At 44.3% G+C, this 26,163-nt stretch overlaps 1 protein-coding gene across 1 annotated transcript in view; it reads left to right on the top strand.

Moving 5' to 3' along the window:
- The first annotated feature begins 1,438 nt into the window (after nt 1-1,438).
- MTURN (maturin, neural progenitor differentiation regulator homolog (Xenopus)) overlaps nt 1,439-26,163 on the top strand; it is a 31,542-nt gene continuing 6,817 nt past the window's right edge. The window contains exons 1-2 of the mRNA XM_006832169.1: nt 1,439-1,600; nt 16,718-16,840. Coding sequence (XP_006832232.1) covers nt 1,439-1,600; nt 16,718-16,840 — 285 coding nt within the window. The remainder of the gene's footprint in view (nt 1,601-16,717; nt 16,841-26,163) is intronic.

The following is a 26,163-nucleotide window of genomic DNA, read 5'->3' as shown; positions in this document are numbered from 1 at the left end:
TTGTGTTAGTCAATATCCACATCTCTTTTTTCCCCAAAGATCAACTGGGATTTCTATTTCCACTATGGTAATAAAGCTTTATTAAGGGAAGTCAAAGGAAAAGCGATTTCCAGAAATTTGCAGACACTTTTCCGGAATCACATCAATTTCCATGGTTAATCTGCCAGCTCTATGAGGGTGAGGTCACATATTACTCATATTTATATCCCCAGGGCTACAACGGTGCCTGGATCGGAGGACACGCTTTAAAAATAAAAGTTGATAGAATGTTTGTACAATGAATGCATTTAACGTCTCTCTGCTGGTAGTAGTCCTGCAGGCAAGGACTCTATCGTATTTTTGGTATTTTTGATAATCGAGTAATGCCCACCTGCCCCAGGCAACCGGCTCAACAGGTGCAAGCGTTGGTTAGGCGGTGACCTCGTGTTTTAGATGTACTTTCTGCTCTTTCCAACTTGCTGTTGTTCATTTCAGCCTATGCATCATGAATTGAAGCTGAATATTAAAGCTACTTGTGTGAGGCTTGTTTCTAAGAAGCACTCAGCTTTATGTTAACGGAATGAAATTACCTTTTCATCTTACTTTGCAAATGGACCTACCTACCAGTGTCTGATAAATGCAGGGAAAACGGATATAGCTTTTACAGCAATCTGAGAACAGAGTTTTGCTTTCTGGAAAAAGAAAAGATCAGAGTTCCTTAGATTGCTTCAGCTCCTCCACTGCTAACCGCAGACAAAGTACAAGGGATCTGCAATTCTGTGGGCGCCCGCTGCATTTCAATCACATTGGGGGGAAAAACGCTGATCCTAGCTTCTAACTAAATCAATGCTACTAGGGAAGCTACTGCTCTCCCCATTTCACCGCAACCTGGGGAACTAGGTGGGGCGCCACCCAATTCTGGCTCGCGCCGTGATGTCACCGGGCTCGCAGGTCGCGGCACTGGTCCAGGGCTCTGGAGATTGGCTGGGGGCTGTGGCGTCACGGGCCGGGGCGGCTCTGCGCTCTCAAGGCCCGGGGACCGTTCGGGAGCTTTGGAAAGAAAGGGGGGTGGAAAAGACGGGAGCGAGAGGAGGTGCCCGCAGTCCCCTCCCGCTGCGCCCCACGCCCGCCGCCAGCTGGTGCCGTCCTGGCCGCGCCAGCCTCCCGGGCGGCCCAAGGGGGCGGGTGGGGAGGCGGGGCGGAGGAGGAGTCGCGGCCGTGGCGCCGCATCGTCCCCGCCGCCGTCCGCCGCCCCGCTGCAGCCAGCATGTAAACAGTCCCCGGCGGGTGGTGCCCAGGGACCGGGAGGGAGCGGAGCTGCCCGGCCCGAGGCCGCGCCCGGCCCGCCGCCTGCCCGGAGAGCCAGCGCCTCGGAGGAAGGCGCCGGAGCAGGAAGGAGGGAGAGGGGTAGAAGAAGGGAGGTCGGCATCGAGCGCGGAGCGCGGGCGCGGCGGAGAGGATGGATTTCCAGCAGCTAGCTGACGTTGCGGATAAATGGTGCTCCAACACGCCCTTCGATCTCATCGCCACGGAGGAGACCGAGCGCAGGATGGATTTCTACGCCGACCCCGGCGTCTCCTTCTACGTGCTGTGTCCGGACAACGGCTGCGGGGACAATTTTGTGAGTGTCGTGGGGAGGGGACGACCTGGAGCGCCGCGGCAGTTGCCCTACGCCCGAGCTCCGGTGCTGTGGAGAGCCAGTGACTGGGGTGGGGGGTGTAACCCGCTTGAGGCCCCGGGTGGGGCCGGGCTGGCGGTGGACAGGGGCGCGGCGTCGCGAACCACGCGGGCCGCCCTTCGGGGCTAGGGAGCCAGACTAGGGCAGGAGGCGTAGCGTCTCCTGGAGTGCATGCCCTGGTCCCTGCAGATGCTCTTTTGGTAACGCGACCCTGCGGCCTGTGCGTGGTGTTGGCTGGGAGCATCCCGGGGATGTCCCAGCTTCGCATCCGCCCGGGGCTGGGGCGCACAGCCCCTCCCTCAGTATCTGTAGTCCGGAGCTTCCCAAACCCTGTGTTCTGTTCGGGACTGGGAATCCCGTACCTCTGCCAGCGCGCAGACACAACTCCCTGAATTTCCCTGCCCGGGAGAAACCCCACCCCCACCCCCACCCTGTGTTACTGCTTGCGCTGCGTGTTTGGACACAAAGCCTCTGTCCACACTAGCGGTGCCCAATCGCTTGGACCTTCTTTGCGGCAATACACCCTGTATCTTAAAACCGCACGCGCGCGTGCGCAGACATCTCAAAACACACACACAGAAACACACACACAGAGGCACGCCTATCCCCTTACCCTCTTACCCCCTTCGTGAGTGAGTCCACTGCTCTGCAAGAGATGCTAGTGAGGAATGTGTGAATCACGCTGATCTCTGTCCAGTCAAGGCGGCGGCCGCGGCCCTGCCCAAACCCTTAGCTTTTCCGGACCTTGAACGGCAGCGTCCATACCTTCGACTTTCCTTTCTGCGCCCACTTGGCATCTCGGTGCTGACAGTTAAGGAAGGAGATGCGGAAAGCAAGGGAGTTGGAGCGGGGAATGGGGAGACAAGCTAGGATGGCCCTTGCTTGTAAGGACAGGGCAAAAGAATGGTCCACAAATGTAAAATGGAGACGGCTGTGGGCTCGGGTTACCGTGTGGTCGCTGGCCTGAGTCTGGCGCTGCTGCTGCTACCCTGGCAGATATGGTGGTGGGACACGGGTGCAGCGACCCGAGGCGCACCCTCTGCGCGGGCTCCTCAGGTGGAGGTGAGACAAAGCCCAGCTGTGCTCCTGGCGGTGCTCCACTGCCATCCATAGGAAGTTCTCCAAGGAGTAAGACTGCTAGATCGCCCTTCTGAGTCCTCGAGAGGTGTCTGACTAGCCAATGAAAGCCTTCCCCTCCCATCCACCTGGGAAGAACCCATCTGGGCCTCAGCGGAGCACACCCTCGAAGAGGGATGGCCTAGGATGACAGCCCCTTTTGAGTTCTGGCTGTGTGTAACTCTGGGCAAATGCCTTCCATCCTTGTCACTCAGCATCACAAAAATGGGTGCTTGATACCAGAGCCCAGGGGATCAAGTAAAACAAAGCAAAACTTAAAAACAAAACAAAAACCTGTTGCCTTTAGGTTTGTTTGGTCTCATGGCCACACCATGTGCTACAAAACAGAACTACTCCTTAGGGTTTTAAAAAAAAAAAAAAAGACTGCAAAGATGCTCAGTGAACCGAAGAAAACTTGAGGATTTTTTTTTTTTATGTTAAATATGTATGAGGGGACTTCAAAACTTCATGAAAAATTTCCATTATCTTTTAATTACATTTTCCATGAACTTTTTAAAGTTCCCTCATATATCAAACCATTATTCTTGGTCATTTATAAGGTCTTTTTTGAGACCACTCGCTTTGAAAATGTTTCTCTAAGCAATAAGTAAAATGATTGAACGTTCTCACCTGCTTGGAATTAAATGAGACAGATAAGGAAGATAGAAGATGGGAGAGGAAATAAATCTTTGGACAGAATGGATCTTTCTCAGCGTTTCTGGAGGTTATCATACACAATATGCCAAGAGCTAAGGCTTTCTTCTCTTATCTCAACTCTGTCCTTTAACCAGTTCCAGGACAGGTTTGTGAAACTTTTGTTGGTGGTGCTGTGGGATAAAGTATTGGATCGCAAAGTCAGTTTGAACTGTAATGTCGGTAGTTCAAACTCACCAGCTGCTCCTCACTATACAGGGTTGCTAAGAGTTGGAACCAACTCAATAGCACTTAACAACAACAGTTAAAGATGTTCTTGGGAACTCCCAGGGTGTGTGTAGGGGGGTTGGTCCAGCTGAATTTCAATTTTTAATTTCCTTAAAAAAAAAAAAAAATCCTGATGGTGGGGGTTCCTAGTTCCCTGTGGCCTTGCCAGCTCTTTGTCAAAGTGACCTTAGGGATAATATAGGAACATGGAATAGATACTAGTTGTTGGTCAGTTAAAAATGTTTATAGGGCATTAGAATGTCCAGCTCACATAGGAAAGATACAGAAGAAAAACACAAAAGAAAAATAACAAGAAATAGAACAGCTTACTCTTCTCATTAAAGAGGGGAAACAGAATAATGTACCCATAAAAGAGAAATACTAACCTCAACTAAGGGGAGTGAGTGCGGTGGCTCTGTAGGATAAGCACTGGACTGTGAACCACAAGGTCAGTGGTTCAAGCCCACCAGCTGCTCCATAGGAGAAAGATGAGGCTTTCTATTCCCACAAAGATTTAAAGCCTTGGAAACCCTACACAGGGTCACTGTGAGTGAGAACCAACTCAATGGCACTTAACAAAAGCAATAATTAAGGATGCTAAGATGAAGGGATGGTCCTACCTTTGTTCTTTCTTTTTTTTATTTCCAGGAAAATCTGGTAAGCTTTCAAAGATTGAGATGCATGGAATCGCTGCTATTTGAATTATAACAATAAGAATTAATATTTACATAGCATTTCTCAATTAGTAAAGTGTTTTCACATCATTCATTCAACAAACATTTTTTGAAGGTTCTCTTCATGCCAGGACAGGGCTTTCTAGAATACAGGTAGGATCTTTGGCTCTTGTCTTATTGGGCGTCATTTTATCTATCACAGAGACAGTGTAATGTAGGGTTTAGGAGCACAGGCCCCAACATCTCATTACCTGACTTTGCTCCATAGCTGCCCACTCGGTGTGCTTTGGGGAAGTGACTTAACCTCTCTATGCCATAGTTTCCATATGTGTAAAATGATCATACAGGGTTGTTTGTGAATAACTTGTACTAAGTACTAACTTTTACTAAGTGCTCAAGAAAATAGTGCTAGCCCATCATATTGTAATTCTCTGTGTAAATACCTCCCTCCCTCCTAACTCAAGTCAAAAATCTGATAAGATGTCCTTGACTTCATTCTTGACTGTTTCTGGCAGACAGTTCAAAATTCTGCCAATGATACTAATATCCATATATTCCCTTCACGTCTGTGCTGTCAGACTAGACTAGTCTAAGCCACCAACACTTTGCATCTTAGTGCCTAACTTGTCTGTATCCTTGCTTAAAATCTCCCCTACTCTTACCTCCTGCCACCGTAAGCCCATGTCTACATAGCAGTCACTGTGGGTCCATTTAAAATACAATCTAGGTCATGTCCCTTCCACACCCCACCTTGTCTAAACTGACTCCTCATTACTCTTAACATAAAACCCAAACACTTGCCCTGGCCTCAAGCCCCCTTACATGTGTCAACTCCTGCCATCCCTCTGGCTTCTTGGAACTTTCTTTCTGCCTCACTGGCCTTTCTGGTGTTCAGACATGCCAAGGTCATCCCACCTCAGGGCTTTTGCACTTGCTGTTCCTCTGGCTAGAACTTTCTTCTCAGATCTTCATATGGTCAGTAGGCCTGAGAGAGACCTTCCTGACCACACACTCCCTCACTTTATCCTTTCTTATCAGAGCACTCACTAGTACTTGCTCTTGGCTGTGTTTTGGACCTTTTCCATCTGTCATATTTATCACTATATCCCAGCGACTGGACCAGTGTCAGAATGTGACAGTACCCAATGCAGGTTTCTAAGAATGAATGAATTACAGTCCAGTGTAGAAGCCAGATGTGAAATGTAAGACTAATAGCTGCAAAGGAGAATAATATAATTACTACGGAGGTGCAACTTACAATTATCAGACACTATTGTAAGCACTTTGCTTATGTGAGCTCATTTGATCTTAACAGCAGTCTCAGAAGGAATATTCTATAATTATCCCCAAACGGAAACACAGTGAAGTTGACCGATTTTCCCACAATTAATGTAGAACAACTTCAACCAGAGCCATCTACTGAGTACACAGCATCACAACTGTGACAACAGTGGACCCAAGCCAGTCTATGTGGTCAAGGTCAACTTCTTATTGGACCTCACAAAAATTCTCTGAGATAAGCATTATCATCTCCATTTATTAGCGAGGTTTAAGTGAGGATGCTAAGGCTCAGTGAGTGTTAAGGGACTCCTTCAAGAGCACACTACCAAAAGAGGACCAAACCAGTCGTTGAGTCCAGATCTCAAATCTGTCCTTTCCACCTTGTAGAAGGTCCCACAGACAGGATCAGGCTGAGATGAGAGCTCTGGGGGCTCAAACAAGGACTTCTTTAGATTTTTCCTCCCCTTGGGCACTTCCCAAATCCCTGGAGCACTCTTGCCCTTTCTCACTTCACTGACTTCCATGTGCCATCCTTTCCCAAACTCAGGCTTCTCTCTGTGTACACTCTGTGGGCCCAGGACAAAGTGGGGCTCCAAGTGCCTTGTCTCCAAGTGTGAGCGTTCAGGAGTGGAGCTATAGCTAGGTACAGATGTGACAAGGAGGGCTCCACTGCCCTGCGGGATCAGGTGGGAGGGGCCAGGACCTCAAAGGCAGGTTGGCTCTTTTCACTCTTTTGCCAACTGGGGGACTCTGTTAGCTCCAGGGAGGTGCTGGCAGCCACTTACATGCCAGATGGACAGACAGAGGAGCATGTGAGCATGCCCACTTGCTTTTGGGTATGGGGGCACCTGCTGTTCCCCTTCCTTGTTAGAGGTCAAAAGAAAAGAGCTCTCTGAACAAGCAGTGTGGCCCTGTCTCTCCACGGTGCCTGGGCGCTAATGACTGAGTGGACACTAATCGTTGATTGTCAAACCTTTTCTGCCAACCCTCAAAAAGCATTTTTGGATTTGAATTTTTTTATTATTTTTTTTAATATAATCACACTTCAGTACAAAAAACCCCAAAAGATACCAGTTTGCCATGGTTAAGAAAACAGTGTTATTTCTGGAAGGACTATGTGGCAAACTATGGTGTGTGGTTGCCCAGTTGTGATCTAGGGATGTCTTCGTCCTTAGCTATGTGACCAAATGACATCCTTTTCCATTTTAGAGAAAGTAAACATAACCTGTTTAAGTGGGGTAAAAACCACGTTTATTTGTTGGCGTAGTAAGAGGAAGTACTTTCTTTTCTGGTTTAAACTGTAACCTCAGTTTCCATATCTGTCAAATTAACATAATCATAGTGATTTTTATGCAGGTTAAATGAGGAATAAATTATATGGATGCGCTTGGCAGACTGCAGAGCTTTCAACAATGGCTGTACCTTGTTCATATAGAGAATATTTCAGGGAAAAAGAAATGTGTTTTATAGATTTGTGAAATCCTGAGGAGAGGAAAGTTATGCTATGTGATAGACTGCTTACAGGGAATCTCCTGTAATCTTCACAACCAATCGATGAGCAGTTTATTTTCTATGGCTTGCAAATGAATGTGCTGAACTCAGGGTTAACACCTCACATAGGGTGCAGTTGAATACCTCATGTACATGCCTAGGTTGGTGCTATGGCTTTGCCCTTGCTCCTGTGTTAACACAGGTGAGTTGTTTTACCTCTTTAAGCCTTAGTTTCCTCATTGTTCAAGAAGATCAGCAGTTGACACAAAGGTTACGTTGATGGAAGTATGGTCAACCATGTTCTTTCCTCCCTGTGCAGACGTCTGTTCACATGAGATGGTTTATAGCTTTTATCTTCTTCTACTGTCAATTCTGTGAACCAGCATAGATTTTAATTAAGGCACACCAACTCAAAATGGGCTTCTCCAGTATTGAGAACAGCACAGAACCCACACCTCAGTACCACAGTGACAGTGAAGCCCATAAGAACAGCTTTTGGCCAGAGCAGGAATCTGTGCCCAAAGTGGGAAGCAGGACTGTTTTTACTCTCCCCCCGCCCCCAGCCCTGCTTAAACACCAAGAAGTTAAACACTGACCTTGTTTTGCTCACCATAGTACCCTCCAGTGTTTGGAGCAGTGGGGGCCCAGAGAAAGTGCTTTAAAAATATTTGTAGAGTTGAGTCATTTTAATGATCTAATATCTTAAAAAAAAAAAAAAAAGCTTTTGTTGTGAATTGAGTAATGCTTTACATGGGAGAACATCAGTTTTGTACTCAACTTATCATATTTTGTTTCATTGCAGTGATTACAATCCCCTCCATGCATCATCGGCTAACAGTATTTGCTTCTATTCCCTCTGTTTTTGTTTTTGTTATACACAAAAACACTGAGGAATATATAATCATTTAAACCATCAAAGGGCACATTCTGCAAGTCTGCCTCCTGGCCACCAGCACTCAGTCCCTCTCTTTTCATGAGTCCAGAGTCCTCAGCTGCTCCCTCTCTCCATGTCCTCATCTCTGCCTCCATCTCTGGTGGTGTTGCTTCTCTGGTTAGGGTTCCACGTTCGACTCATGCTCTTCTTTCCTGACGGTTCTAGGGCCCTCTCTTCCTGGAGTATACGATTAACTACTCCCCCCTTTTTGTTATACAACTTCTACCTTTACAGTTGTGACAATTATAATTAGTCATGATAACAATTACTCATTATTGAGTCAAATGAATCCTATCCCCATCTCCTTTCACCAGACCCATCTAGATAAGATGAAAACTTTAATACCATTTTTTAATAACCTGGATATTCTCATCTGTACTGTGGAAGACAGGAAAGTACTCATTTCTCTGCTTGCAGATGAGATGGTTGTGTTGTCTTAAGCTGGATGAGTTTTTATAATAAACCCTGGTCCAGTTTAATAATAGAAAGAAGGACCACAGCTGACCTGTTCTATGAGCAAAGTTCTTTTCAAGGATTTCTGACTCATGACAGGAAAGAGTAGGCATCTCAGGGTCTTACAAGGAGGATTGCTTCACTGAAATTCATGCTGCCTTGAGATTTTGGGTTGGTTTTAGTTGCTAATGGTATTATTGCTTGAGCTCCTTCTGGAAAGATTTTTAAATGTAGCACTTGTCTACCTTTCTCCTCTAAATAATTAAGTTTTGTTCTGTTTTGAACAAATAATAAATAATCTCTAAATAATTAAGTTTTGACCAAGTTTTGCTCTGTCAGTGATTCACGAAGTATGGTTCCCAAACTGTCAGCATAGGCCTGTTGTAGTGGTCAGGTACCATCAAGTCAGTTCCAACTGGATGTCTAGGATTTCTGAGGCTATAAATCTTTGCGGGAGCAGAAAGTCTCATCTTTGTCCTGTGGAGTGGCTTGTGGGTGCAAATACCAATTCCCAGGTCCCATCTCAGTGCTGCTGAAACAGAAACTCTGAAGTAGAACCCATGTTTTCGTGAGTCTATTCAGGTGGTTCTGATGCCCACTGAAGCTAGAGAACCACTAGGCTCTGCTTTCCTATCCTCTGTAAAGTTTCTCCTGACTCTTGGGCCTTTCTTGGCATCTCTCCTATTAGAATACAAAGATCTGTAATCTGCCTTTGCTCTAACCACCCTATTAGAAAGTCAATACATTCTGTACCTGGGCTTATACCTCCCAGGAAGTTACATTGTTCAAAGCATGGTTGAAGTCAGATTCTCTGATTTGTGCTATCATTATTTTCACAGCCAAAGTGGGTGTTTGTTTATACATGCTTAAAGTAGTTTTCAAATTGAGGTTGTGTTGTTATTCTCAGTGATGTGAGACTCTGGATCTCAGTTAAGAGAATGCCCATCTGCCCCCAGCATCCTTCATTTCTTTTCTCAAACCAAAGGTCTCACATGTTTATTAGCTAACATTTTAATGCGGAAACATAAAAACAAAGGACAAAAACAAGTTTTGCAGTACATGTTCAATTGATCAGATCTTGGCAGAAGTGAATTTCGTATGATTAAGTGCTAGAACCTAGGTACATTAAGTGTGCCTTGCCATGTACAATGCCTATAGATTTGTCTTGGTTCTCCTCCAGTGCCTTCTCTTGGAGTGGTACCTGATTTTATTACCAGATTTCATTCAAACCCTTTGGGGAATGGGACGATTCTGCTTTTGTTTCTTAGCCAGGAATCTCTTGATGCTGAGTCTTATGAGAAGACATAGACAGTGAAGATGAAAGGTAGCAGCATTCACACAGCAGGCAGGAAAGGCAGAGAAGCTGCCCCCAGCATCTTGCCTGTTGATTCTCCTGAGCAGCTGGTCTGTCTCTGATCTTAGGGAGACCACCGCATGTGACTGCCCATGCTTCTTTCTTTGCATGCTGTTGTTAGCTGCCTCCAACACATGACAACCTGTGTACACCTGAACAAAATGCTGTTTGCTCCTGTATCATCGTTAGGTCACCAGTATGTTTTAATTCATCCCTCGGAGGGTCTCCTTCACTCTCGTAGGTTTCCTTCCAGAAATGGATCCTTCTGATACTGTGTCCAAAGCAAGCAAATTGAACAGTGTTCTGTTGTGATTGTAAAGGTTTTCATGGGCTATTTCTTGGAAGTAAATCACCAGGCCTTTCTCTCTACTTTGTCTTCATCATCTCATGCTGTTGTAATGGAAATACCACAAGTGAGTGGATTTAACAACCAGAAATTCATTTTCCTACATTGTAGGAGGCTAGAAGTACAAATTCAGGCAGCCTTTTTTCCTCTGTCCTGAAAAGGTACTTGCTCTTTTCAGCATCTGTTCTAGGTTCCTTAGTCATAAAGTGGCATGTATCTTCTCCTCTGTTTTTTTTTTTTTAGTTTTTATTGTGAATTGAGTGATAGTTTACATGGCAGACACTCATCATTTCATTGCAATGATTACAATCACCATGCATCGTCTTTCAACAGTATTTGCTTCCATTCTCTCTAATTTTTTATTGGGGGTGGGGGATAGGGTGGGAAGATATACACAAAACACTCAGAAATATATAATAATTTAAACCACCAAAGGGCACATTCTGCGAGCCTGCCCACTGGTCGCCAGCACTCAGTCCCTCTCTTTCCGTAGAGTCCTCAGCTGCTCCCTCTCTCCATGTCCTCACTCTGCCTCCATCTCTGGTGTCACTGTTTCTCTGGATAGGGTCCCGCATTCCACTTGTACTCTCCTCCCTTGATGGTCCTAGGGTCTTCTGTTTCTGGACTGTAAGATTAATTACTCCCCCATTTTTGTTACAAAACTTCTACCTTTACAGTTGTGACAGTCGCAATTAGTCATGATAACAGTTTGTTGTTGTTGTTGTTAGGTGCCATCAAATCAGTACCAACGCATAACTACCTTATGCACAACAGAACATTGCCCGGTCCTAGGCCAATCTCACAGTTGTTGCCACACTTGAGCCCATTGATGCTGCCACTTTGCCAATCCATCTCACTGGGGGTCTTGCTCTTTTTTTCTGACCCTCTATCTTACCAAACATGATATCCTTCTCCAGTGACTGGTCCCTCCTGACAATATGTCCAAAGTATGAGAGACAAAGTTTGGCCATCCTGGCCTCCAAGGAACATTGTGGCTGCACTTCTTCCAACACAGATCTGTTGGTTCTTTTGGCAGCCCATGGCACTTTCAATATTCTCCTCCAACACCATAACTCAAAAGCATCAATTCTTCTATGGTCTTCCTTACTCACTGTCTGGCTTTCACATGCATATGAAGTTATTGAACATACCATGGCTTGGGTCAGGTACACCTTAGTCCTGAAGCTGACATCTTTGCTCTTCACTACTTAAAAAAGATCTTGTGCAGCAGATTTGCCTAATGCAATACGTCGTTTGATTTCTTGACTGCTGCTTCCATGAGTGTTGGTAGTGGATCCAAGAAGAATGAAGTCCTTGACAACTTCAATCTTTTCTCCATTAATAAGAACATTGTTTATTGGTCCAGTGGTGAGGATTTTTGTTTTCTCTACATTGAGACACAATCCATACTGAAGGCTGTGGTCTACTGATGATCTTCATCAGTAAATATTTTAAGTCCTCTTTCAGCAAGCAAGGTTGTAGCATCTGCATATTGCAAGTTGTTGATGAGTCTCCCTCCAATCCTGATGCCACGTTTTTCTTCATATAATCCGTCTTCTCGGATGATATGTTCAGCATACAGGTTGAATAAGTATGGTGAAAGAATACAACCCTGTCGCACACCTTTCTTAATTTTAAAATATTCAGTGTTCCCATGTTCTGTTTGAACAACTGCCTCTAGGTCCATGTATAGATTCCTCATGAGTACAATTCAGTGTTCTGTAATACTTATACTTCGCAACGTTGTCCATAGCTTATCATGAGCCACACAATCAAAATCCTCCACATAGTCAATAAAGCACAGGTAAACATCTTTCTGGTCTGGTCTGTTTTCAGCCAAGCTCCGTCGGACATCAGCAATGATATCCCTCGTTCCACGTCCTCTTCTGAATCTGGCTTTAACCACTGGAAGTTCTCTGTCAATGTATGCTTGCAGCCATTTCTGTATTACCTTTAAGTAAAACTTTACTCGCATGGGATATCAAAAAGATTGTTCGATGATTTCCGCATTCCGTTGGGTCACCTCTCTTTGCAATGGGCACAGATACGGATCTCTTCAAATCAGTTGGCCAGATAGTTGTCTTCAAAATTTCTTGGCATAAATGAGTGAGTGCCTCCTGTGCCGCCTCACTTTCTTGAAAGATTTCAATTTTTATTCCATCAATTCCTAACAATTACTCACTATTAAGTCATAAGAATCTTATCCCCATCTCTTTTTACCAGACTCATCTAGACAAGATGAATACTATTCAGTGGGGACTCTATCTTCCCCCACACACTCTTAAACTAAACTCCCTCTTGAAAACTTGTAAGCCAGTCACTTCATACCTGTATCACCCCCTCAGTTTAGGTAGCCAATGTCTAAGTTGCCCATCACTATCAACCCTGTATACAGAGTTCCCCTCTGTTTTTGCTTTTTTGAATGCCTGCTCTGCTTAAAAAAAAAAAAAAAATCTTAAAAGAAATTGGTTTAAACCACACCCTATATTAACGTTAACAAAATTCATTTCCAATGTAGTTATAAATACAGGTAATATTGATGTTGTTAATTGCCATCGAGTTGGTTCCAAGTCATAGTGACTCTCCATAGGGTTTCTGAGGTTGTAAATCTTTATGGGTGCAGAAAGCCATATCTTTCTTCTGTGGAATGGCTGGTAGTTTCAAACTGACCTTGAGGTTATCAGCCCAACTCATAACCACTGTGCTACCAGAGCTCACATACAGGTATAGTGGCTGTGTGCTGTGCAGTCGGTTCCAACTCATAGAGACCCTGTATGGGTTTCCGAGGCTGTAAATCTTTACGGGAGCAGAACCGCGGAACAGCTGGTAGTTTTGAACTTCTGACCTTGCGGTTCGCAGCCCGAACCATAACCACTATACTACCAGAGCTCCTTCAAATACAGGTATAGGGTTGGGATTTACAACACGTATTTCAGGGGGATACAATTCAATCTATAACGTAATCAATATGTCTTAATCTGAAATCTGCTGAAACTTGTCCACAAAGGGTAACCCTTCTGATATTTGAAACAGTAGTGGCCTAGCTTCCAACATCATAGAAAGATGCAAGCCATCACAGTATGACAAACTGACATGGGTCGTGGGTCCTGGTGTGGTGCTGTGGGCTAATGCGCTGGACTGCAAGGTTGGTTTGAACCACTAGGTTGGTGGTTCAAGTTCACCAGCCACTCCTTGGAAACCCTATACAGGGTCACTATAATTCGGCACCAACTCAATGGCACTTAACACTAGAAAGCTTTAGAAGCAAATCTGTGGCCCCATTGATAGCATGTGGCTATGGCCCATGTACTGTTTGCCCTGATATCACTCTTTGGTTTTATCTTGTTTCTCTTTGTCCTTATTTTCCCAGCTACACACTTTTTCTTTTGTTTTTTCAGTTCATCTTGCTTTATGTCTGTAGATCTTTGTCAGCTGCATTGATACATGTTATAAAAAATGAATTTACATAAATAAAATTCAGTATTTGCTCCGATACATAATGTATATAAAACAATCAGTATTTTGTAGAAAATGTCTCCTGTGAGGGTCTGTCTGATTCCAAATCCCAGAATCCCATTCTGTACCATGTGACCAGGGAGTCTAACTTTTTTGAAAACACAGTAAACCAATTGAGTGGAAATTCAGAGGGATGCGGAAAGCCAAGTGAAGGGGATTTAAGACACACGGGACAGGAGATCATTTCGTAGGTGTTAAGTCTTCCTTTTCCAGGATACTTGTTCATAAATCAACAACTCCAAAAGTAGAATAGTTAAATGGTAGCGAGAACAATTTGCTCCTAAAATTAGAGATGCCCTGGGTGCCTTCAGCTAAATTCCTGTCTGATTACCAGAAGGTGGTGGATCCATTGCAATTCTGTGACTGAGTGATATACACTTTGCTCAGTTTGCGTTGTAATTTAAAACTCATGCTTTTAAGAAAGTTAGATTTCAGAGTTTTCCGTAGATCCTCCTACTCCTGAATTAACCTTCGTCCAAATTGTTTGGTATATTGTTCTCAGTAAAGTCACACTTTGTATCTGTTTGGCTAGGCATGACCTTAGCCTTGTGGCATTTCTCATCCCTCCCCAGATAGCAAGGGTGAAAGAGTAAATTTGTGTTTACCCTTTGTTGAATGTCCCTATGTGCCAGCCCCGCACCTCATGAAACGTTAAAACAGGGAGTATGAATACAGATGCTGAGCAGAACTCGTGTTAAAGTAGAATTTTGATGTCTTTGCTGAATCTCCACTGTGTAAGAATCAAGTGAGATAATGGATATACAAGTAGTTTGTACTATTAACCTTTGGTACAATGTAAGAGACTGTTACACAAATGGCATTTCAAAGGCTCGACAGCTTTTGTTGTTGTTTGTTGTTAGGTGCCTTTGAGTTGATTCTGACCCTGAGTAGCATTTCCAAGCAGTGGGTGGCAGATTTGACCCTCCAGCCTTGTGGTTAGCAGTCAAGTGCTCATCCTACAGTGCTTCGGCAGGACTCCACCCACATCAGGACCACTAATTAATAGGGAAGGAGCCTTGGTGTTGCCGTGTTTAAGCGCTCATCTGCTAAATGACAGGTCAGTGGTTTGAACCCACCAACTGCTGCATGGGAGAAAGATGTGGCAGTGTGTTTCTATGACTGTTTACAGCCTTGGAAACGTTGTAGGGGTATTATGAATCCTAATAGACTGGATGGCACTGGTTAGCGGATAATTAATAGGTTTGAGTATTTGAGCTGTTGGCTAAAGTTAGAGAATCTATAAGTTGTCGTTATTAAGTGGAGGCAGCAGCCACTCTAGAGACAGATGTCTGCTGGAATTAGAACCACAGTTGTCAGGAATGGGCCTTTGCACTCATGACACACAGGACATGGGTGTGTAAAGGTGGCAGGTGAGCTCCTAGTTACTCTTAGATCTAAAAAAGGTGGGGAACCTTTTTTCTGCCAAGGGCCACTTGGATAGTTATAACATCATTCACAGGCCATACAAAATTATCAACTAAAATATTAGCCTGCTATAACAGAGTCCTGGTGTGGCACTGCCGGATAATGCGCCGGGCCCTAAGGTCAGTTTGAGCCTCACGGTCAGTGGTTCAAGCCCACCAGCTGCTCCTTGGAAAACCCTATACAGTGTTGCTATGAATTGGAACTGACCCAGCGGCACTTGGAACAGTAGCAGCAATGTGAAGGCTAAAACTACGGTTTGGCAAGGCTTGACCAAATGACTTCGTGGGCCTTATGTGGCCCACAGGCCAGATGTTCCCCACCCCAATTTCATTCCTAGGAATCCTGCAAGGAGAAGAAAGGAGATGAACTGTGTTTATTAAGGGGTGGGCATATAACTTTCTAGTGTGATGCCTGAATCAGTTGTAGTATCAGGAGCAACTGTGTTCTCCACATGCCACATGGACCACTTGCATCTCTCCATCTATCCTAATTTTCTTCCTTCCCTTTTCATCAATGTGGAGTTGTCATCGGTGACATCTAAACTGTGGTTCTTCGTACCTGAGAGATACCTGGTGTGATTCCAGTAACCCCATATGCATGTGCTCTGCATCAAGAGCTCCCAACTCTGTTTCTTGGGTTTATTCCAGATCCTTGAACAGTTATAGGAGAGACTTGCTTAGTCTTAAAGATGTGCTGAAGTGGTGTCTTAATGTGGAAACAACTTGCTCTAGCCTCAAGAAAAAGTAAAACCTAAAACTAGTCTCTCCGTACACGTTGCCTTGTGAAGCAATTCTTGGGTCCTCTTAAAAAGCATTTTAAGGGAAGATGAGCTTTTTGAAAAACCTTTGTTTCCCAGGGTTTCAGTGACAACTTTGTGTTCTCCTAAATTATTTTCATTATAAAATCAATTTACTGTCACCCTCACGCACACTCTGAGCTAGGTAAAGAATGCTGGGCTCCAAGTTAATGGTTACAAACTACCTTAATTCTTCAGTCCTAGCTGAGAGGACAAGTTACAGCTGGTGTTGACTGGTGACTTTTCCTCCTTCCTGTTGTAGAGACATCCATGGCCTATGCTAGAGGTCGACAGTAGAAGCCATGGGTGGTAGACTATCAGTCCCCCTGACATTTTACTAAGGAACTCTGCTCTGGTAGCATAGGATCAACAGTTTGAAACTACCAGCTGTTCTGTGGGAAGAAAGATGAGACTTTCTGTTCCCGTGAAGATTTACAGCCTCGGAAACCCTGTACAGGGTCGCTATGAGTCAGAACCGACTCCACGACACATAACAACAAGGTCTGGTGTCAAATTCGGCAAGTGAGATTATGGGCCACCAAATTGCAGGTTTTCTATACGTTATGCATTTCTGATCTCCTGTAATGCAAATGAATATGAATCGAAGACAAATGTAGTTTACTCTGGAATGGAGGTCTTTGTCAAATTCATGTAATTAAAAAAAAAAAAAAATCTGCTTGGCTTTCTGGATTACATACTGAGTGTAATGACTTGTGTCTATGTTTTCTCCTTTCCCTTCCTGTGGGCATGCAGCACGTGTGGAGTGAGAGCGAAGACTGTCTACCTTTCTTGCAGCTAGCACAAGATTACATCTCCTCTTGCGGCAAGAAGACACTCCAGGAAGTCTTGGAAAAAGTCTTCAAGTCTTTCAGACCCGTAGGTGCCTGCTTGGCTTCTTAAGATGGCTTGCTTGCTACAGTAATTGTGTTTTGAATAACATGGATTGTGGGAGAAACGGGCAGAACCTGGGATGACTAATTGTTTTTCTCTTGTCTGCTCTGTTGGCTTAAAGATAGCAGCCAGTGCTGGGAGGCCGGAGGCGGGGAAGGAGGGGAGGTGACACAGCTGTTTGGTGCGGGCATGATGGTTACTTTCTAGCTTAACTTGAGTTAGAATCCCCAGTAGGGTGGGAAGCAAACAGATCTTTTGTGAGACAGCTGAGTGTTCCTATTCTCACCCAGTAGGCTTAAAACCCAAATGCTATGGAAATTCTTAGAATCTTGCTGTGTGCCATAGTTGCTTGTGACTCAGAGCAGCCACATAGGACAGAGTAGAACTGCCCACAGGGTTACAAGAACCGATTGCCAGGTTTATCTCCAGCAGCTGCTGGTGGGTTCAAACCGCTAGCCTTTAGGTTAGCAGCCTATCCATTTCACCACTGGGTCACCTCCTTTTATAATGTTACTGTTGTTAAGTGCCATCGAGTCAGGACTGACCCACAGCGACCCTGTATAGGGTTTCTGAAAGCAACTTTGCAGTCCAGCGCATTAATCCACAGCGCCGTACCAGAATTCCCTTTTTATAATTGTTGTTGTTGTTAAGTGCTGTCGAGTCGGTATGGACCCATAGCAACCCTGTATAGGGTTTCCGAGGAGCGGCTGGTGAGCTTGAACCACTAACGCTGCAGTTCAAACTGACTTCAGTCCAGTGCATTAACCCACAGCGCCACACCAGGACTCCCTTTATATGATAGTGGGACCTGTATTTGGGGAGTTGTCAGAAGGCTGTATAGAGGATGTTCCTGTAGGTCTGTCAGTATGGAGAAAGTGGAAGCTGAATACTGGCTCTGTTCTTATTTCTTTTTATACACTTTTTTGGAGGGAGCTTGCTTTCCTCATTCTCCCTGTAAAAATGTGTGACACCAACCATTCCTCCCACAATCCTCTCTCTGTCTCATCTGGGTGCAATAATCCACTGCAGTTGCCGCTCAGAACTCAGACAACACACTTACAATTATGGAGTTTATTAGAGGAGTTAACAGGTTCCAATGCTCAAGACACATTTGCTCTAGTCTGCTGCTGTAAATGGCCACAGAACACACTACTCCACTGTAAGCCTCAGCCTGAAGGCGCTGTGTTCCAGCTCCTTGGGTCAGCAAAGCTAGCTCCCCCACTTAAGTGCCTGGAGACACCCTGTTCTATAAGCAAGCCTCATGCCCAGAATTACTCAGCTTGGCTGAGCCTACTGCTCTGTCTCGGGTTCTGGTTCTTGGTTCTGCTGCTCCTCTGCCACTCCTCTGGTGTCACAGCTTTCTGCCCCCAGGTGAGGAGGTTCAGTGCACAGGGATCGCAGGGTCCAATGGACATGCTTCCCTCCTTGGCTCTTCTTTTATGTAGTGAGACCCCTCTTTCTACTACTGAGATGGCTTATTCATTGTATGTAGCGTTTCCTGTTTTTACAATTAAAATGAACTCTGCTAATACCCACAGCTGAAACATGTCATCCTATAAGTATCTTCCCCCACCTTCTCTTACCCAGACCCAGCAGGTAAAGTGTAGTTTTGTGGGAGTAACAATGACTAACACCACATGAGACATATTAAACACTTTCCCCTTCTCTTTGCGGATTTAGGAATCTGTATGTCTGTTGCTAGCTGAGAGTTTCTTCCATAGCGGCTAAACATATAAATATATAGATCAAAGAACACAACCTTTGGTATGGTTTGCATCTAAATATAAAGAAAACAAAAATCCTCACCACCGGATCAATAAACAACATTCTTATCAACAGAGAAAAGATTGAAGTTGTCAAGGACTTCATTCTTCTTGGATCAACTATCAGCACTCATGGAAGCAGCAGTCAAGAAAGCAAATGACATATTGCATTAGACAAATCTGCTGCACAAGACCTTTTTAAAGTATTGAAGAGCAAAGATGTCAGCTTGAGGACTAAGGTGCGTCTGACCCAAGCCATGGTATTTTCAGTAATCTCATATGCATGTGAAAACTGGACAGTGAATAAGGAAGACCATAGAAGAATTGATGCTTTTGAGTTATGGTGTTGGAGAATATTGAAAGTGCCATGGGCTTCCAAAAGAACCAACAGATCTGTTTTGGAAGAAGTGCAGCCAGAGTGCTCCTTGGAGACCAAGATGGCCAAACTTCGTCTCTCATACTTTGGACATATTGTCAGGAGGGACTGGTCGCTGGAGAAGGATATCATGTTTGGTGAGGTAGAGGGTAAGAGACAAAGAGAAAGACCCCCAGTGAGATGGATTGACAAAGTGGCAGCATTAGCGGGCTCAAGCGTGGCAACAATTGTGAGATTGGACCAGGACCGGGCAGTATTTTGTTCTGTTGTGCATAGGGTCGCTATGGGTCAGTACCGACTCGATGGCACCTAACAACAACAACAAACATGTAAAAGTCACTTTATCAAAAAGAATTAGTCAGTGTTCAGCCCTTTCAAGAGGTAGCATATGATCAAGAGCTGATGGTACTGAAGGAAGAAGTCCAGGCTTCAGTGGAGGCATTCATGAAAAACCAGTCTCCATGAATTGACAGAATATAAATTAAAATCATTCAACAAACTGATGTAACATAGGAGGCTCTCGCTCATCGATGCCAAGAAATTTGGTAGACAGGTACCTGGCCGACTGATTAGAAGAGATCCATATTTGTGGTCATTCCAAAGAAAGGTGACACAGTAGAATATGGAAACCATAAAACAGTGTCATTAATATCAAGTAAAATTTTGCTGAAGATAATGCAAAAGTGGTTACACCAGTACATTGACAGGAAACTGCCAGAAATTCAAACCGGATTTAGAAGAGGAAGAAGTAGACGTGGGATATAATTGGTTATGACAGATGGATCTTGGCTGAAAGCAGAGAATGACTTCTTGTGCTTTAGTAACTGCAAAGGTATTCGATCGATGGACCATAACACACTATGGATAACATTGTGAAGAATGTATTCTGGAACACTTAACTGTACTCGTGAGGAACCTGTACATAGACCAAGAGGCAGTCTGTGGCACAGAACAAGGGGATACTGAGTGGTTTAGTATCAGGAAAGGTGTATACTTGAGTTATATCCTTTCACCATGCTTATTCATTATGCATGCTGAACAAATCATCCCAGATATGGGATTATATGAAGAATATGGTATCAGGATTAGAGGAAGACTTATTAATAACTTGTGATACATAGATGATACAATTTTGCTTGCTGGAAGCTAAGAGAATTTAAAATACTAATGAAGACCAAAGACTACCGCCTTCAATATGAATTGCACCTCAATGTAAAGAAAACAAAAATCCTCACATCTGAATCAATAAACAACATCATGATGAATGGAGAAAAGATTGAAATTGTCAAAAGTTTATTTTACTTGGATCCATAATCAGCACTCAACTGAAGCAGCACTCAAGAAATTAGATAACATTGACATTTAGACATATCTGCTGCAAAAGCCTTCTTTAAAGTGTCCAAGAGCAAAGATGTCAGTTTGAGGACTAAAGTTTGCCTGACCCATGCCATGGTATTTTCAGTCATCTTATATGCATGTGAATGAGGAAGACCGTAGAAGAATCGATGCATTTTCATTGTGACGTTGGTGAAGAATATTGAAAGTACCATGGATTGGCACAGTAGCAGCCATAATGGGCTCAAGCGTAGCAGCTATTGTGAGGATGGCACAGGATGGGGTAGCATTTCATTCTGTGGTATGTAGAATCGCTATGGGTTGGAACTGACTCGAGGTACCTAACTACAACAATGGACTGCCAGAAGAACAAACAGATCTGTCTTGGAAGAAGTGTAGCCAGAATGTTCCTTAGAAGCCAGGGTAGCGAGACTTCATCTCTCGTACTTCAGACATGTTATCAGGAGGCACCAGTTCCCGGAGAAGGATATCATATTTGGTAAATGGAGTGTCAATGAAAAAGAGAAAGACCCTCAATGAGACAGATTGACACAGTGGCAGCAGCAACAGTGGGCTCAAACATAGCAACAATTGTGACGTAGTGCAGAACCAAGCAGGGTTTCATTCTGTTGTGCTCGGGTTGCTGCAAGTCGGAACCGACTAGATGGCACCTAATAATAACAGCAAACATATCAAATGAATACCGTCGCCTATTTTGAAGATCACCTATTTTCCTGTATCCTTATTGGAAGATATACTCCACTACTGTTTGCCACTTTCCCTTGTCCACTCTAAATACTTCATCACCAGTGGTATTTGCTTTCCACTTTCTAGTCTTTTCCAAATCTTTTTTTTATGGAATCTACAGAAAACGTCTCTGTAGGAAATGTAAATTTTCTCTTTATTTCTTGGAACATAGTAAGTAAGCTTGGTTGCATAATAGATGGTGTCTGATACTCTAGAATCTTCAGTTCTGTGTGAGGCTGTTTTGTCTTTTTTTTCTGCTGGATTTCATTCTTGGTATCTTGTTTTCTTAGGTGTTGGGTAATCTCTGGTTGTTTGTTGGTTGTTGTATTTAAGAATTTATTTGAGGGAATAGAAGCAAATACTGTTGAATGATGATGATGCACGGAGAGGACTGTAATCATTGCAATGAAACGAAATACGACAGGATGACTGTAAAACCAATGTAAACTATCACTCAATTCACAATAAAAACTATCAAAAAAAAATTTATTTGCAGGAATAAATTGAGGCCTAAGAGGATGGCACTTTTTTCCAAAGAGGACTTCGGTTTGCTTCCTTCAGGGTTTTTAGGCCCCGTCAGCTGAGAACTCTTCCAGCCTTGGAAAGCCAGGCTGCAGGGCTGGTTTCTTCTACTTCATCCTTGTCCTGAAGGGGGTAGGCTCTTGGGACTCCAGCTTACAGTGGGGGAGGGGGTGCTTTATCACACTTGCTCCTTTAGAAGACCCTGGGCTGTACCTTTTGTCCCCCAAGGTTTTTGAGTAGGCCAAGAAGGCAGTGTCTAGCAGCTTCAGAGCAGCAGATGTCCTCAAGACAAAAGCTGCTTTTGTGCTGCCGCCTCTGGTTCTAATTTTTCAGTATGTTTAAGAAGGTGTTGTTCGTGTTTAACCCAGCTTTTAAAACTATTCAGCAGAGTTCATTGCATCCACTCAGTCCACCGTTATAAGGAAAGGAATTTCAGTAGCTTTTTTTTGCCACTCTGATTTGTATCACTTGGATGATGCAATGATTAAGTACTTGGCTGCTAACAGGAAAAGTCAGCAATTTGAACTCACCAGCTGCTCTGCGCTCTGGGAGCAAAGGCTGGTTCTCTGCTCCTGTAAAGATGACACCCTAGAAAACCATATGGAACATCTCTGCTGTGTCTTATAGGGTTACTGCAAGTCAATGTGATGGCATGCAACAAGAATAATTCACTCTTGTTAATTTTCTAAGCAAGTTTTTATGATTCAAAATAGATTGTTTCATTTTAAAAGTACAGTCTGACCCACTTTCACTCATGCCTTCAATAACTATTTATTTAGCTTCTATTAGGCTCTGGTGTGGCACTGTAGGAAAAGCACTGGACCGCAAGGTTGGTTTAAATAGAAAAGCTGGCAGTTCAAACTCACCCTCAGAAACTCTATGAGTCAGAACCAAATCAGTGGCACTTAACAACAACAGTTAGGCTCTTGGCATCATTTACTAGCACTTGAACCAAAACCATTAAATCCTAGACTTCATTGAGCTTGCACGTAGTGAGGAGGGATGTGACAAATAAGTACAGCATATCCCCAAGGTCGGTGGTTCAAGCCCACCAGCTGCTCCTTGGAAACCCTATACAGGATCGCTGTGGGTCAGAACCAACTCAACAGCACTTAACAATAATATAATGTGTTAGTGAGAAATGCCAAGAAGAAAAAAATAAATCAGGGAAAGGGGGTAAGAAGTGGCGGGGATACCGAAATTTTTGATAAAGGAAGGGGGACAGGAAAAACCTCACTGAGAAGGTGACACTAACATTTAAGTAAACATCTGAAGGAAGGAATAAGCCACGAAGAAATCTGGGGAAGGACATTCTAGGTAGATGGAATAGCAAGTTCGAAGGCCATGTATGGTTGGAGGCCATGTGGCTGAAATGGAGGAGGTGATCACAGTAAGAACGGGGCTCTTCCTCTGGTGTGATGGGAAGGCTCTGGAGGAATTGGAGCTGAACAGTGATGTGATCTGACTTCATGCTTTGAACGACTCCCTCTGATGTTGAGAATGGGCTGTAAATGGACAGGGTAGAAGCAGAGAGATCAGAGAGGATGCCTTTGCTCTTTCCCAGTGAGAGACATTGTGGGTTTGAACAAAAATAGTCAAAATTGTGGAGGTAGGTCATGAGGAGGTGTCTGATTCTAGACATGTTCTGAAACTAGATCTAACAGGATTTGCTGGTGGATCAGAAGTGGGTGTGAGAAAAAGAGAACACAAAGATGGTGTTGACGTTTCCGGTCCGAACCAGGAAGGGGGCTGGAGCTGCTGTTTACCTAGAAGGGCAGACTACAGGAGGAGAAGTTGGAGTTGATACAGCTATCGGGAGCTTTGTTTTGGACATGGTAGTGTTTTAAATACCCACTAGACATTCAGTGGGAGCTATCAAATTGGGCAAATTGTTTTTAAAAATGTATTTTCCCAATTCTTAGCCAGAAAAATGCTAACTAGCAAATGAGACTGACTGTGCAGCTGGTTTGCTCACGGGAGTCCCATTCATTCACCAGCCACCTGGTTCTCTCTAAACAGAGATCATTACGGTGGAAATCAAGATACATGCAGACTTGGCTCCACTGAAGAGGTAAGCTCCAGCCAGAGCCCATTTTGCTGTTTTCCTCTACTAAGACTGTGGCTGTATTTCCAGCCACAGTCAATGGGGAAAATTGCAATCCAAAACATCCAGCTGCATAGCTGAAAGCAATTGGATTGGTTGAATGTTTTCTTTCAGATCAAACTGTTGTGTGTCACAGAGACGCACCAATTTGATTTAATGTTGCTGGAGTTCCAGGTGTCATACCTGGTGTGGGACATTAGTTGTGGGCATGGATGGTCGCTGCTGAGGTAAGGTGGGTGTGACTTCACTCAGCGCCCCCAGCTGAGGAAGAATTTAAGTGCTGTGTCGCCCTCTGGCTGAGCCTTTCTGTTCCTCAGAGAGGCACCTTGTGGAGGGTTGGTGAAGGTAATGCTTTGTGTTTCTCCAAGTCAGAATGTGCCCCAGATTGGGTGAGAAGGAGTGTTACAAGCCTGAATAAAGGGCTGCTGGAGATCAATGGGAAAATTTCACCTGCTCCATCCCCACTGAATAGTGCGTTTCTTCCCCTTGGTGCCATCCATGTTTTTGTTTGGTATCAAGGAGCTTTTGCTTTAGAAATAAGAAATAGCAAAGGGTTTCATTGTGCTGTTATCATTGGAAGGGTTTACTGAAGAAACACACCCAAGTGCTACAAGGGTATCAAGCAGGTAGAACGTCAGCACATGATTTCCCTCAGAATGTGTGCTAATCTCATCAACTCATGCAGCTGCTCTTTGTTTCTAGTGGGAAAGCTACTGCAGGAATATTTTTACCTTCATGGTAGAACAACTCCAGTCATTGACTAGGAATCCTGGCTTTTCCTCGGCCACCTCATTGCTGGCCCCTGTCCTGTATACTCTCTCCTGAGAGAGCAGTACCTGTCTGTTGAGAGTTGCCCGCTGCTATGTGGGCACCCATCAAGCAGATTCCATTAACTTGGCTGGAACCGGTGCCCATCCACAGACCAGAATCCTCCAGTCCCTTCTGTCCTTCCTCAGTGGTCCTGCCCGCAGGACCAAGACCATGCTACTTTAGCGCCCTGTATCTTTTGACATACCAGCTTTGTAGACAACGTGCTGTTTTCCCCTTTCCTTGTTTGCCTCCCTCCCACCAAAGCAACTCCCAAGTTTCCCCTAAAGGAATCTGTTGTTGGATTTGAAAATTAAAATGTTTTTCTTACTTTCTTTTCACCATCTTACACCTCTTCTTTTCCCTAATTGTAGCTCATGAGTAAGAGCAAGAATAATATTTTTGGTTTGCCATTGATGACTGGGAGAGCCAGGGAAACACTTGTGGCCCCTTTTCTAAAGTCCAGTGTTTGCCTCTACTCTTGTAGCCTGAGAAAGAGCCTATACAAAAGGGCAGAACCCACATGTGGGAAGCCGAGTGGGTCAGAAGGTCTCTTAAGCCAAGATCATGCTGTTGAGTTGGCTCATGGATACTCCACATTGACAGAGTAGAGCTATGCTCCACATGGTGTTTTTCTGCATGAGGGAGACCATCAGCATGAAACCATGATGCTGTCTAAGGGGTTCACATCCACTCTGCTGATGTATATAGGGCGCAGAAAACAAGGGAATTTCTTAACAAAACCACAACTGGCAGCAGATCAATTCTTCCTAGTGGCAGACCAGATTATGGAAGTGGGAAGGGGACCATTGCAGATTAGAAAAATTTACTGCATTGACCCCAAGGCCCTCTGGGTATGACTCACAGCCTTGCAACCTTAGTGTCCCAGTTTCCATTAAGGGTCCATAAGGTTTTCTGTGGTGGATTTTTCAGACGTAGCTTTCCTGGCCTTTCTTCCAAAGTGCCTCTGGAAAGACTGAAGCCTCCAACTTTCTTGTTAGCAGCTGAGCATGTTTACTGTTTACATCATCCAGGGATTTCCATGCGCGAACATGGGTACTAACTGAAGACACTGAAGGTTGCTCATTGAAGTGTATCATTGCTTTTCTTTCTTGCTCATGTTGTGAACATTCAAACCCTTGTTCTTTTAGGAAGTAAAATGGCTCTTAAAAGTACGAGAGGATCTATCACTCTTACCAATTCATTCTCCTTTGTAGCAGTAAATTGCATTTGAGTCTTTCTGTTACCAGGAAAAATATGAGATAGGTGGCAAGACAGATTGACTAAGATCCCTTTCATGGGTTTCTTGGCACCACCAGCATCTTAGGGCATTAAAATCAATGGTTAAAATCAATCCCGTAGTGCTGTAATAAAATCTCACTACTGGGGTGTTGGAGTCCTGGTGTGGCGCTGTGGGTTAATGCACCAGACTGCAAAGCCGTTTGAACTCCAATGTCGGCGGTTCAAGCTCACCAGTTGCTCCTTGAAAACTCTATACGGGGTTGCTATGAGTTGGAACTGACTTGATGGCACTTAACAACAACTGGAGTGTTATCCATAGGTCAGCAGTATCTCCATCACCTGGGGAATGTTCCACATGTAGAATCTCAGGTGCCACCCACTGGGTCTAAATCTGCATTTTAGATCAGGTGGG

The sequence above is a fragment of the Chrysochloris asiatica genome, unplaced genomic scaffold (assembly GCF_000296735.1).
Source record: "Chrysochloris asiatica unplaced genomic scaffold, ChrAsi1.0 scaffold00006, whole genome shotgun sequence".
Taxonomy (NCBI): domain Eukaryota; kingdom Metazoa; phylum Chordata; class Mammalia; order Afrosoricida; family Chrysochloridae; genus Chrysochloris; species Chrysochloris asiatica.
The sequence above is the reverse complement of the archived record's forward strand: the minus strand, read 5'-3'. Positions and strand labels throughout refer to the sequence as shown.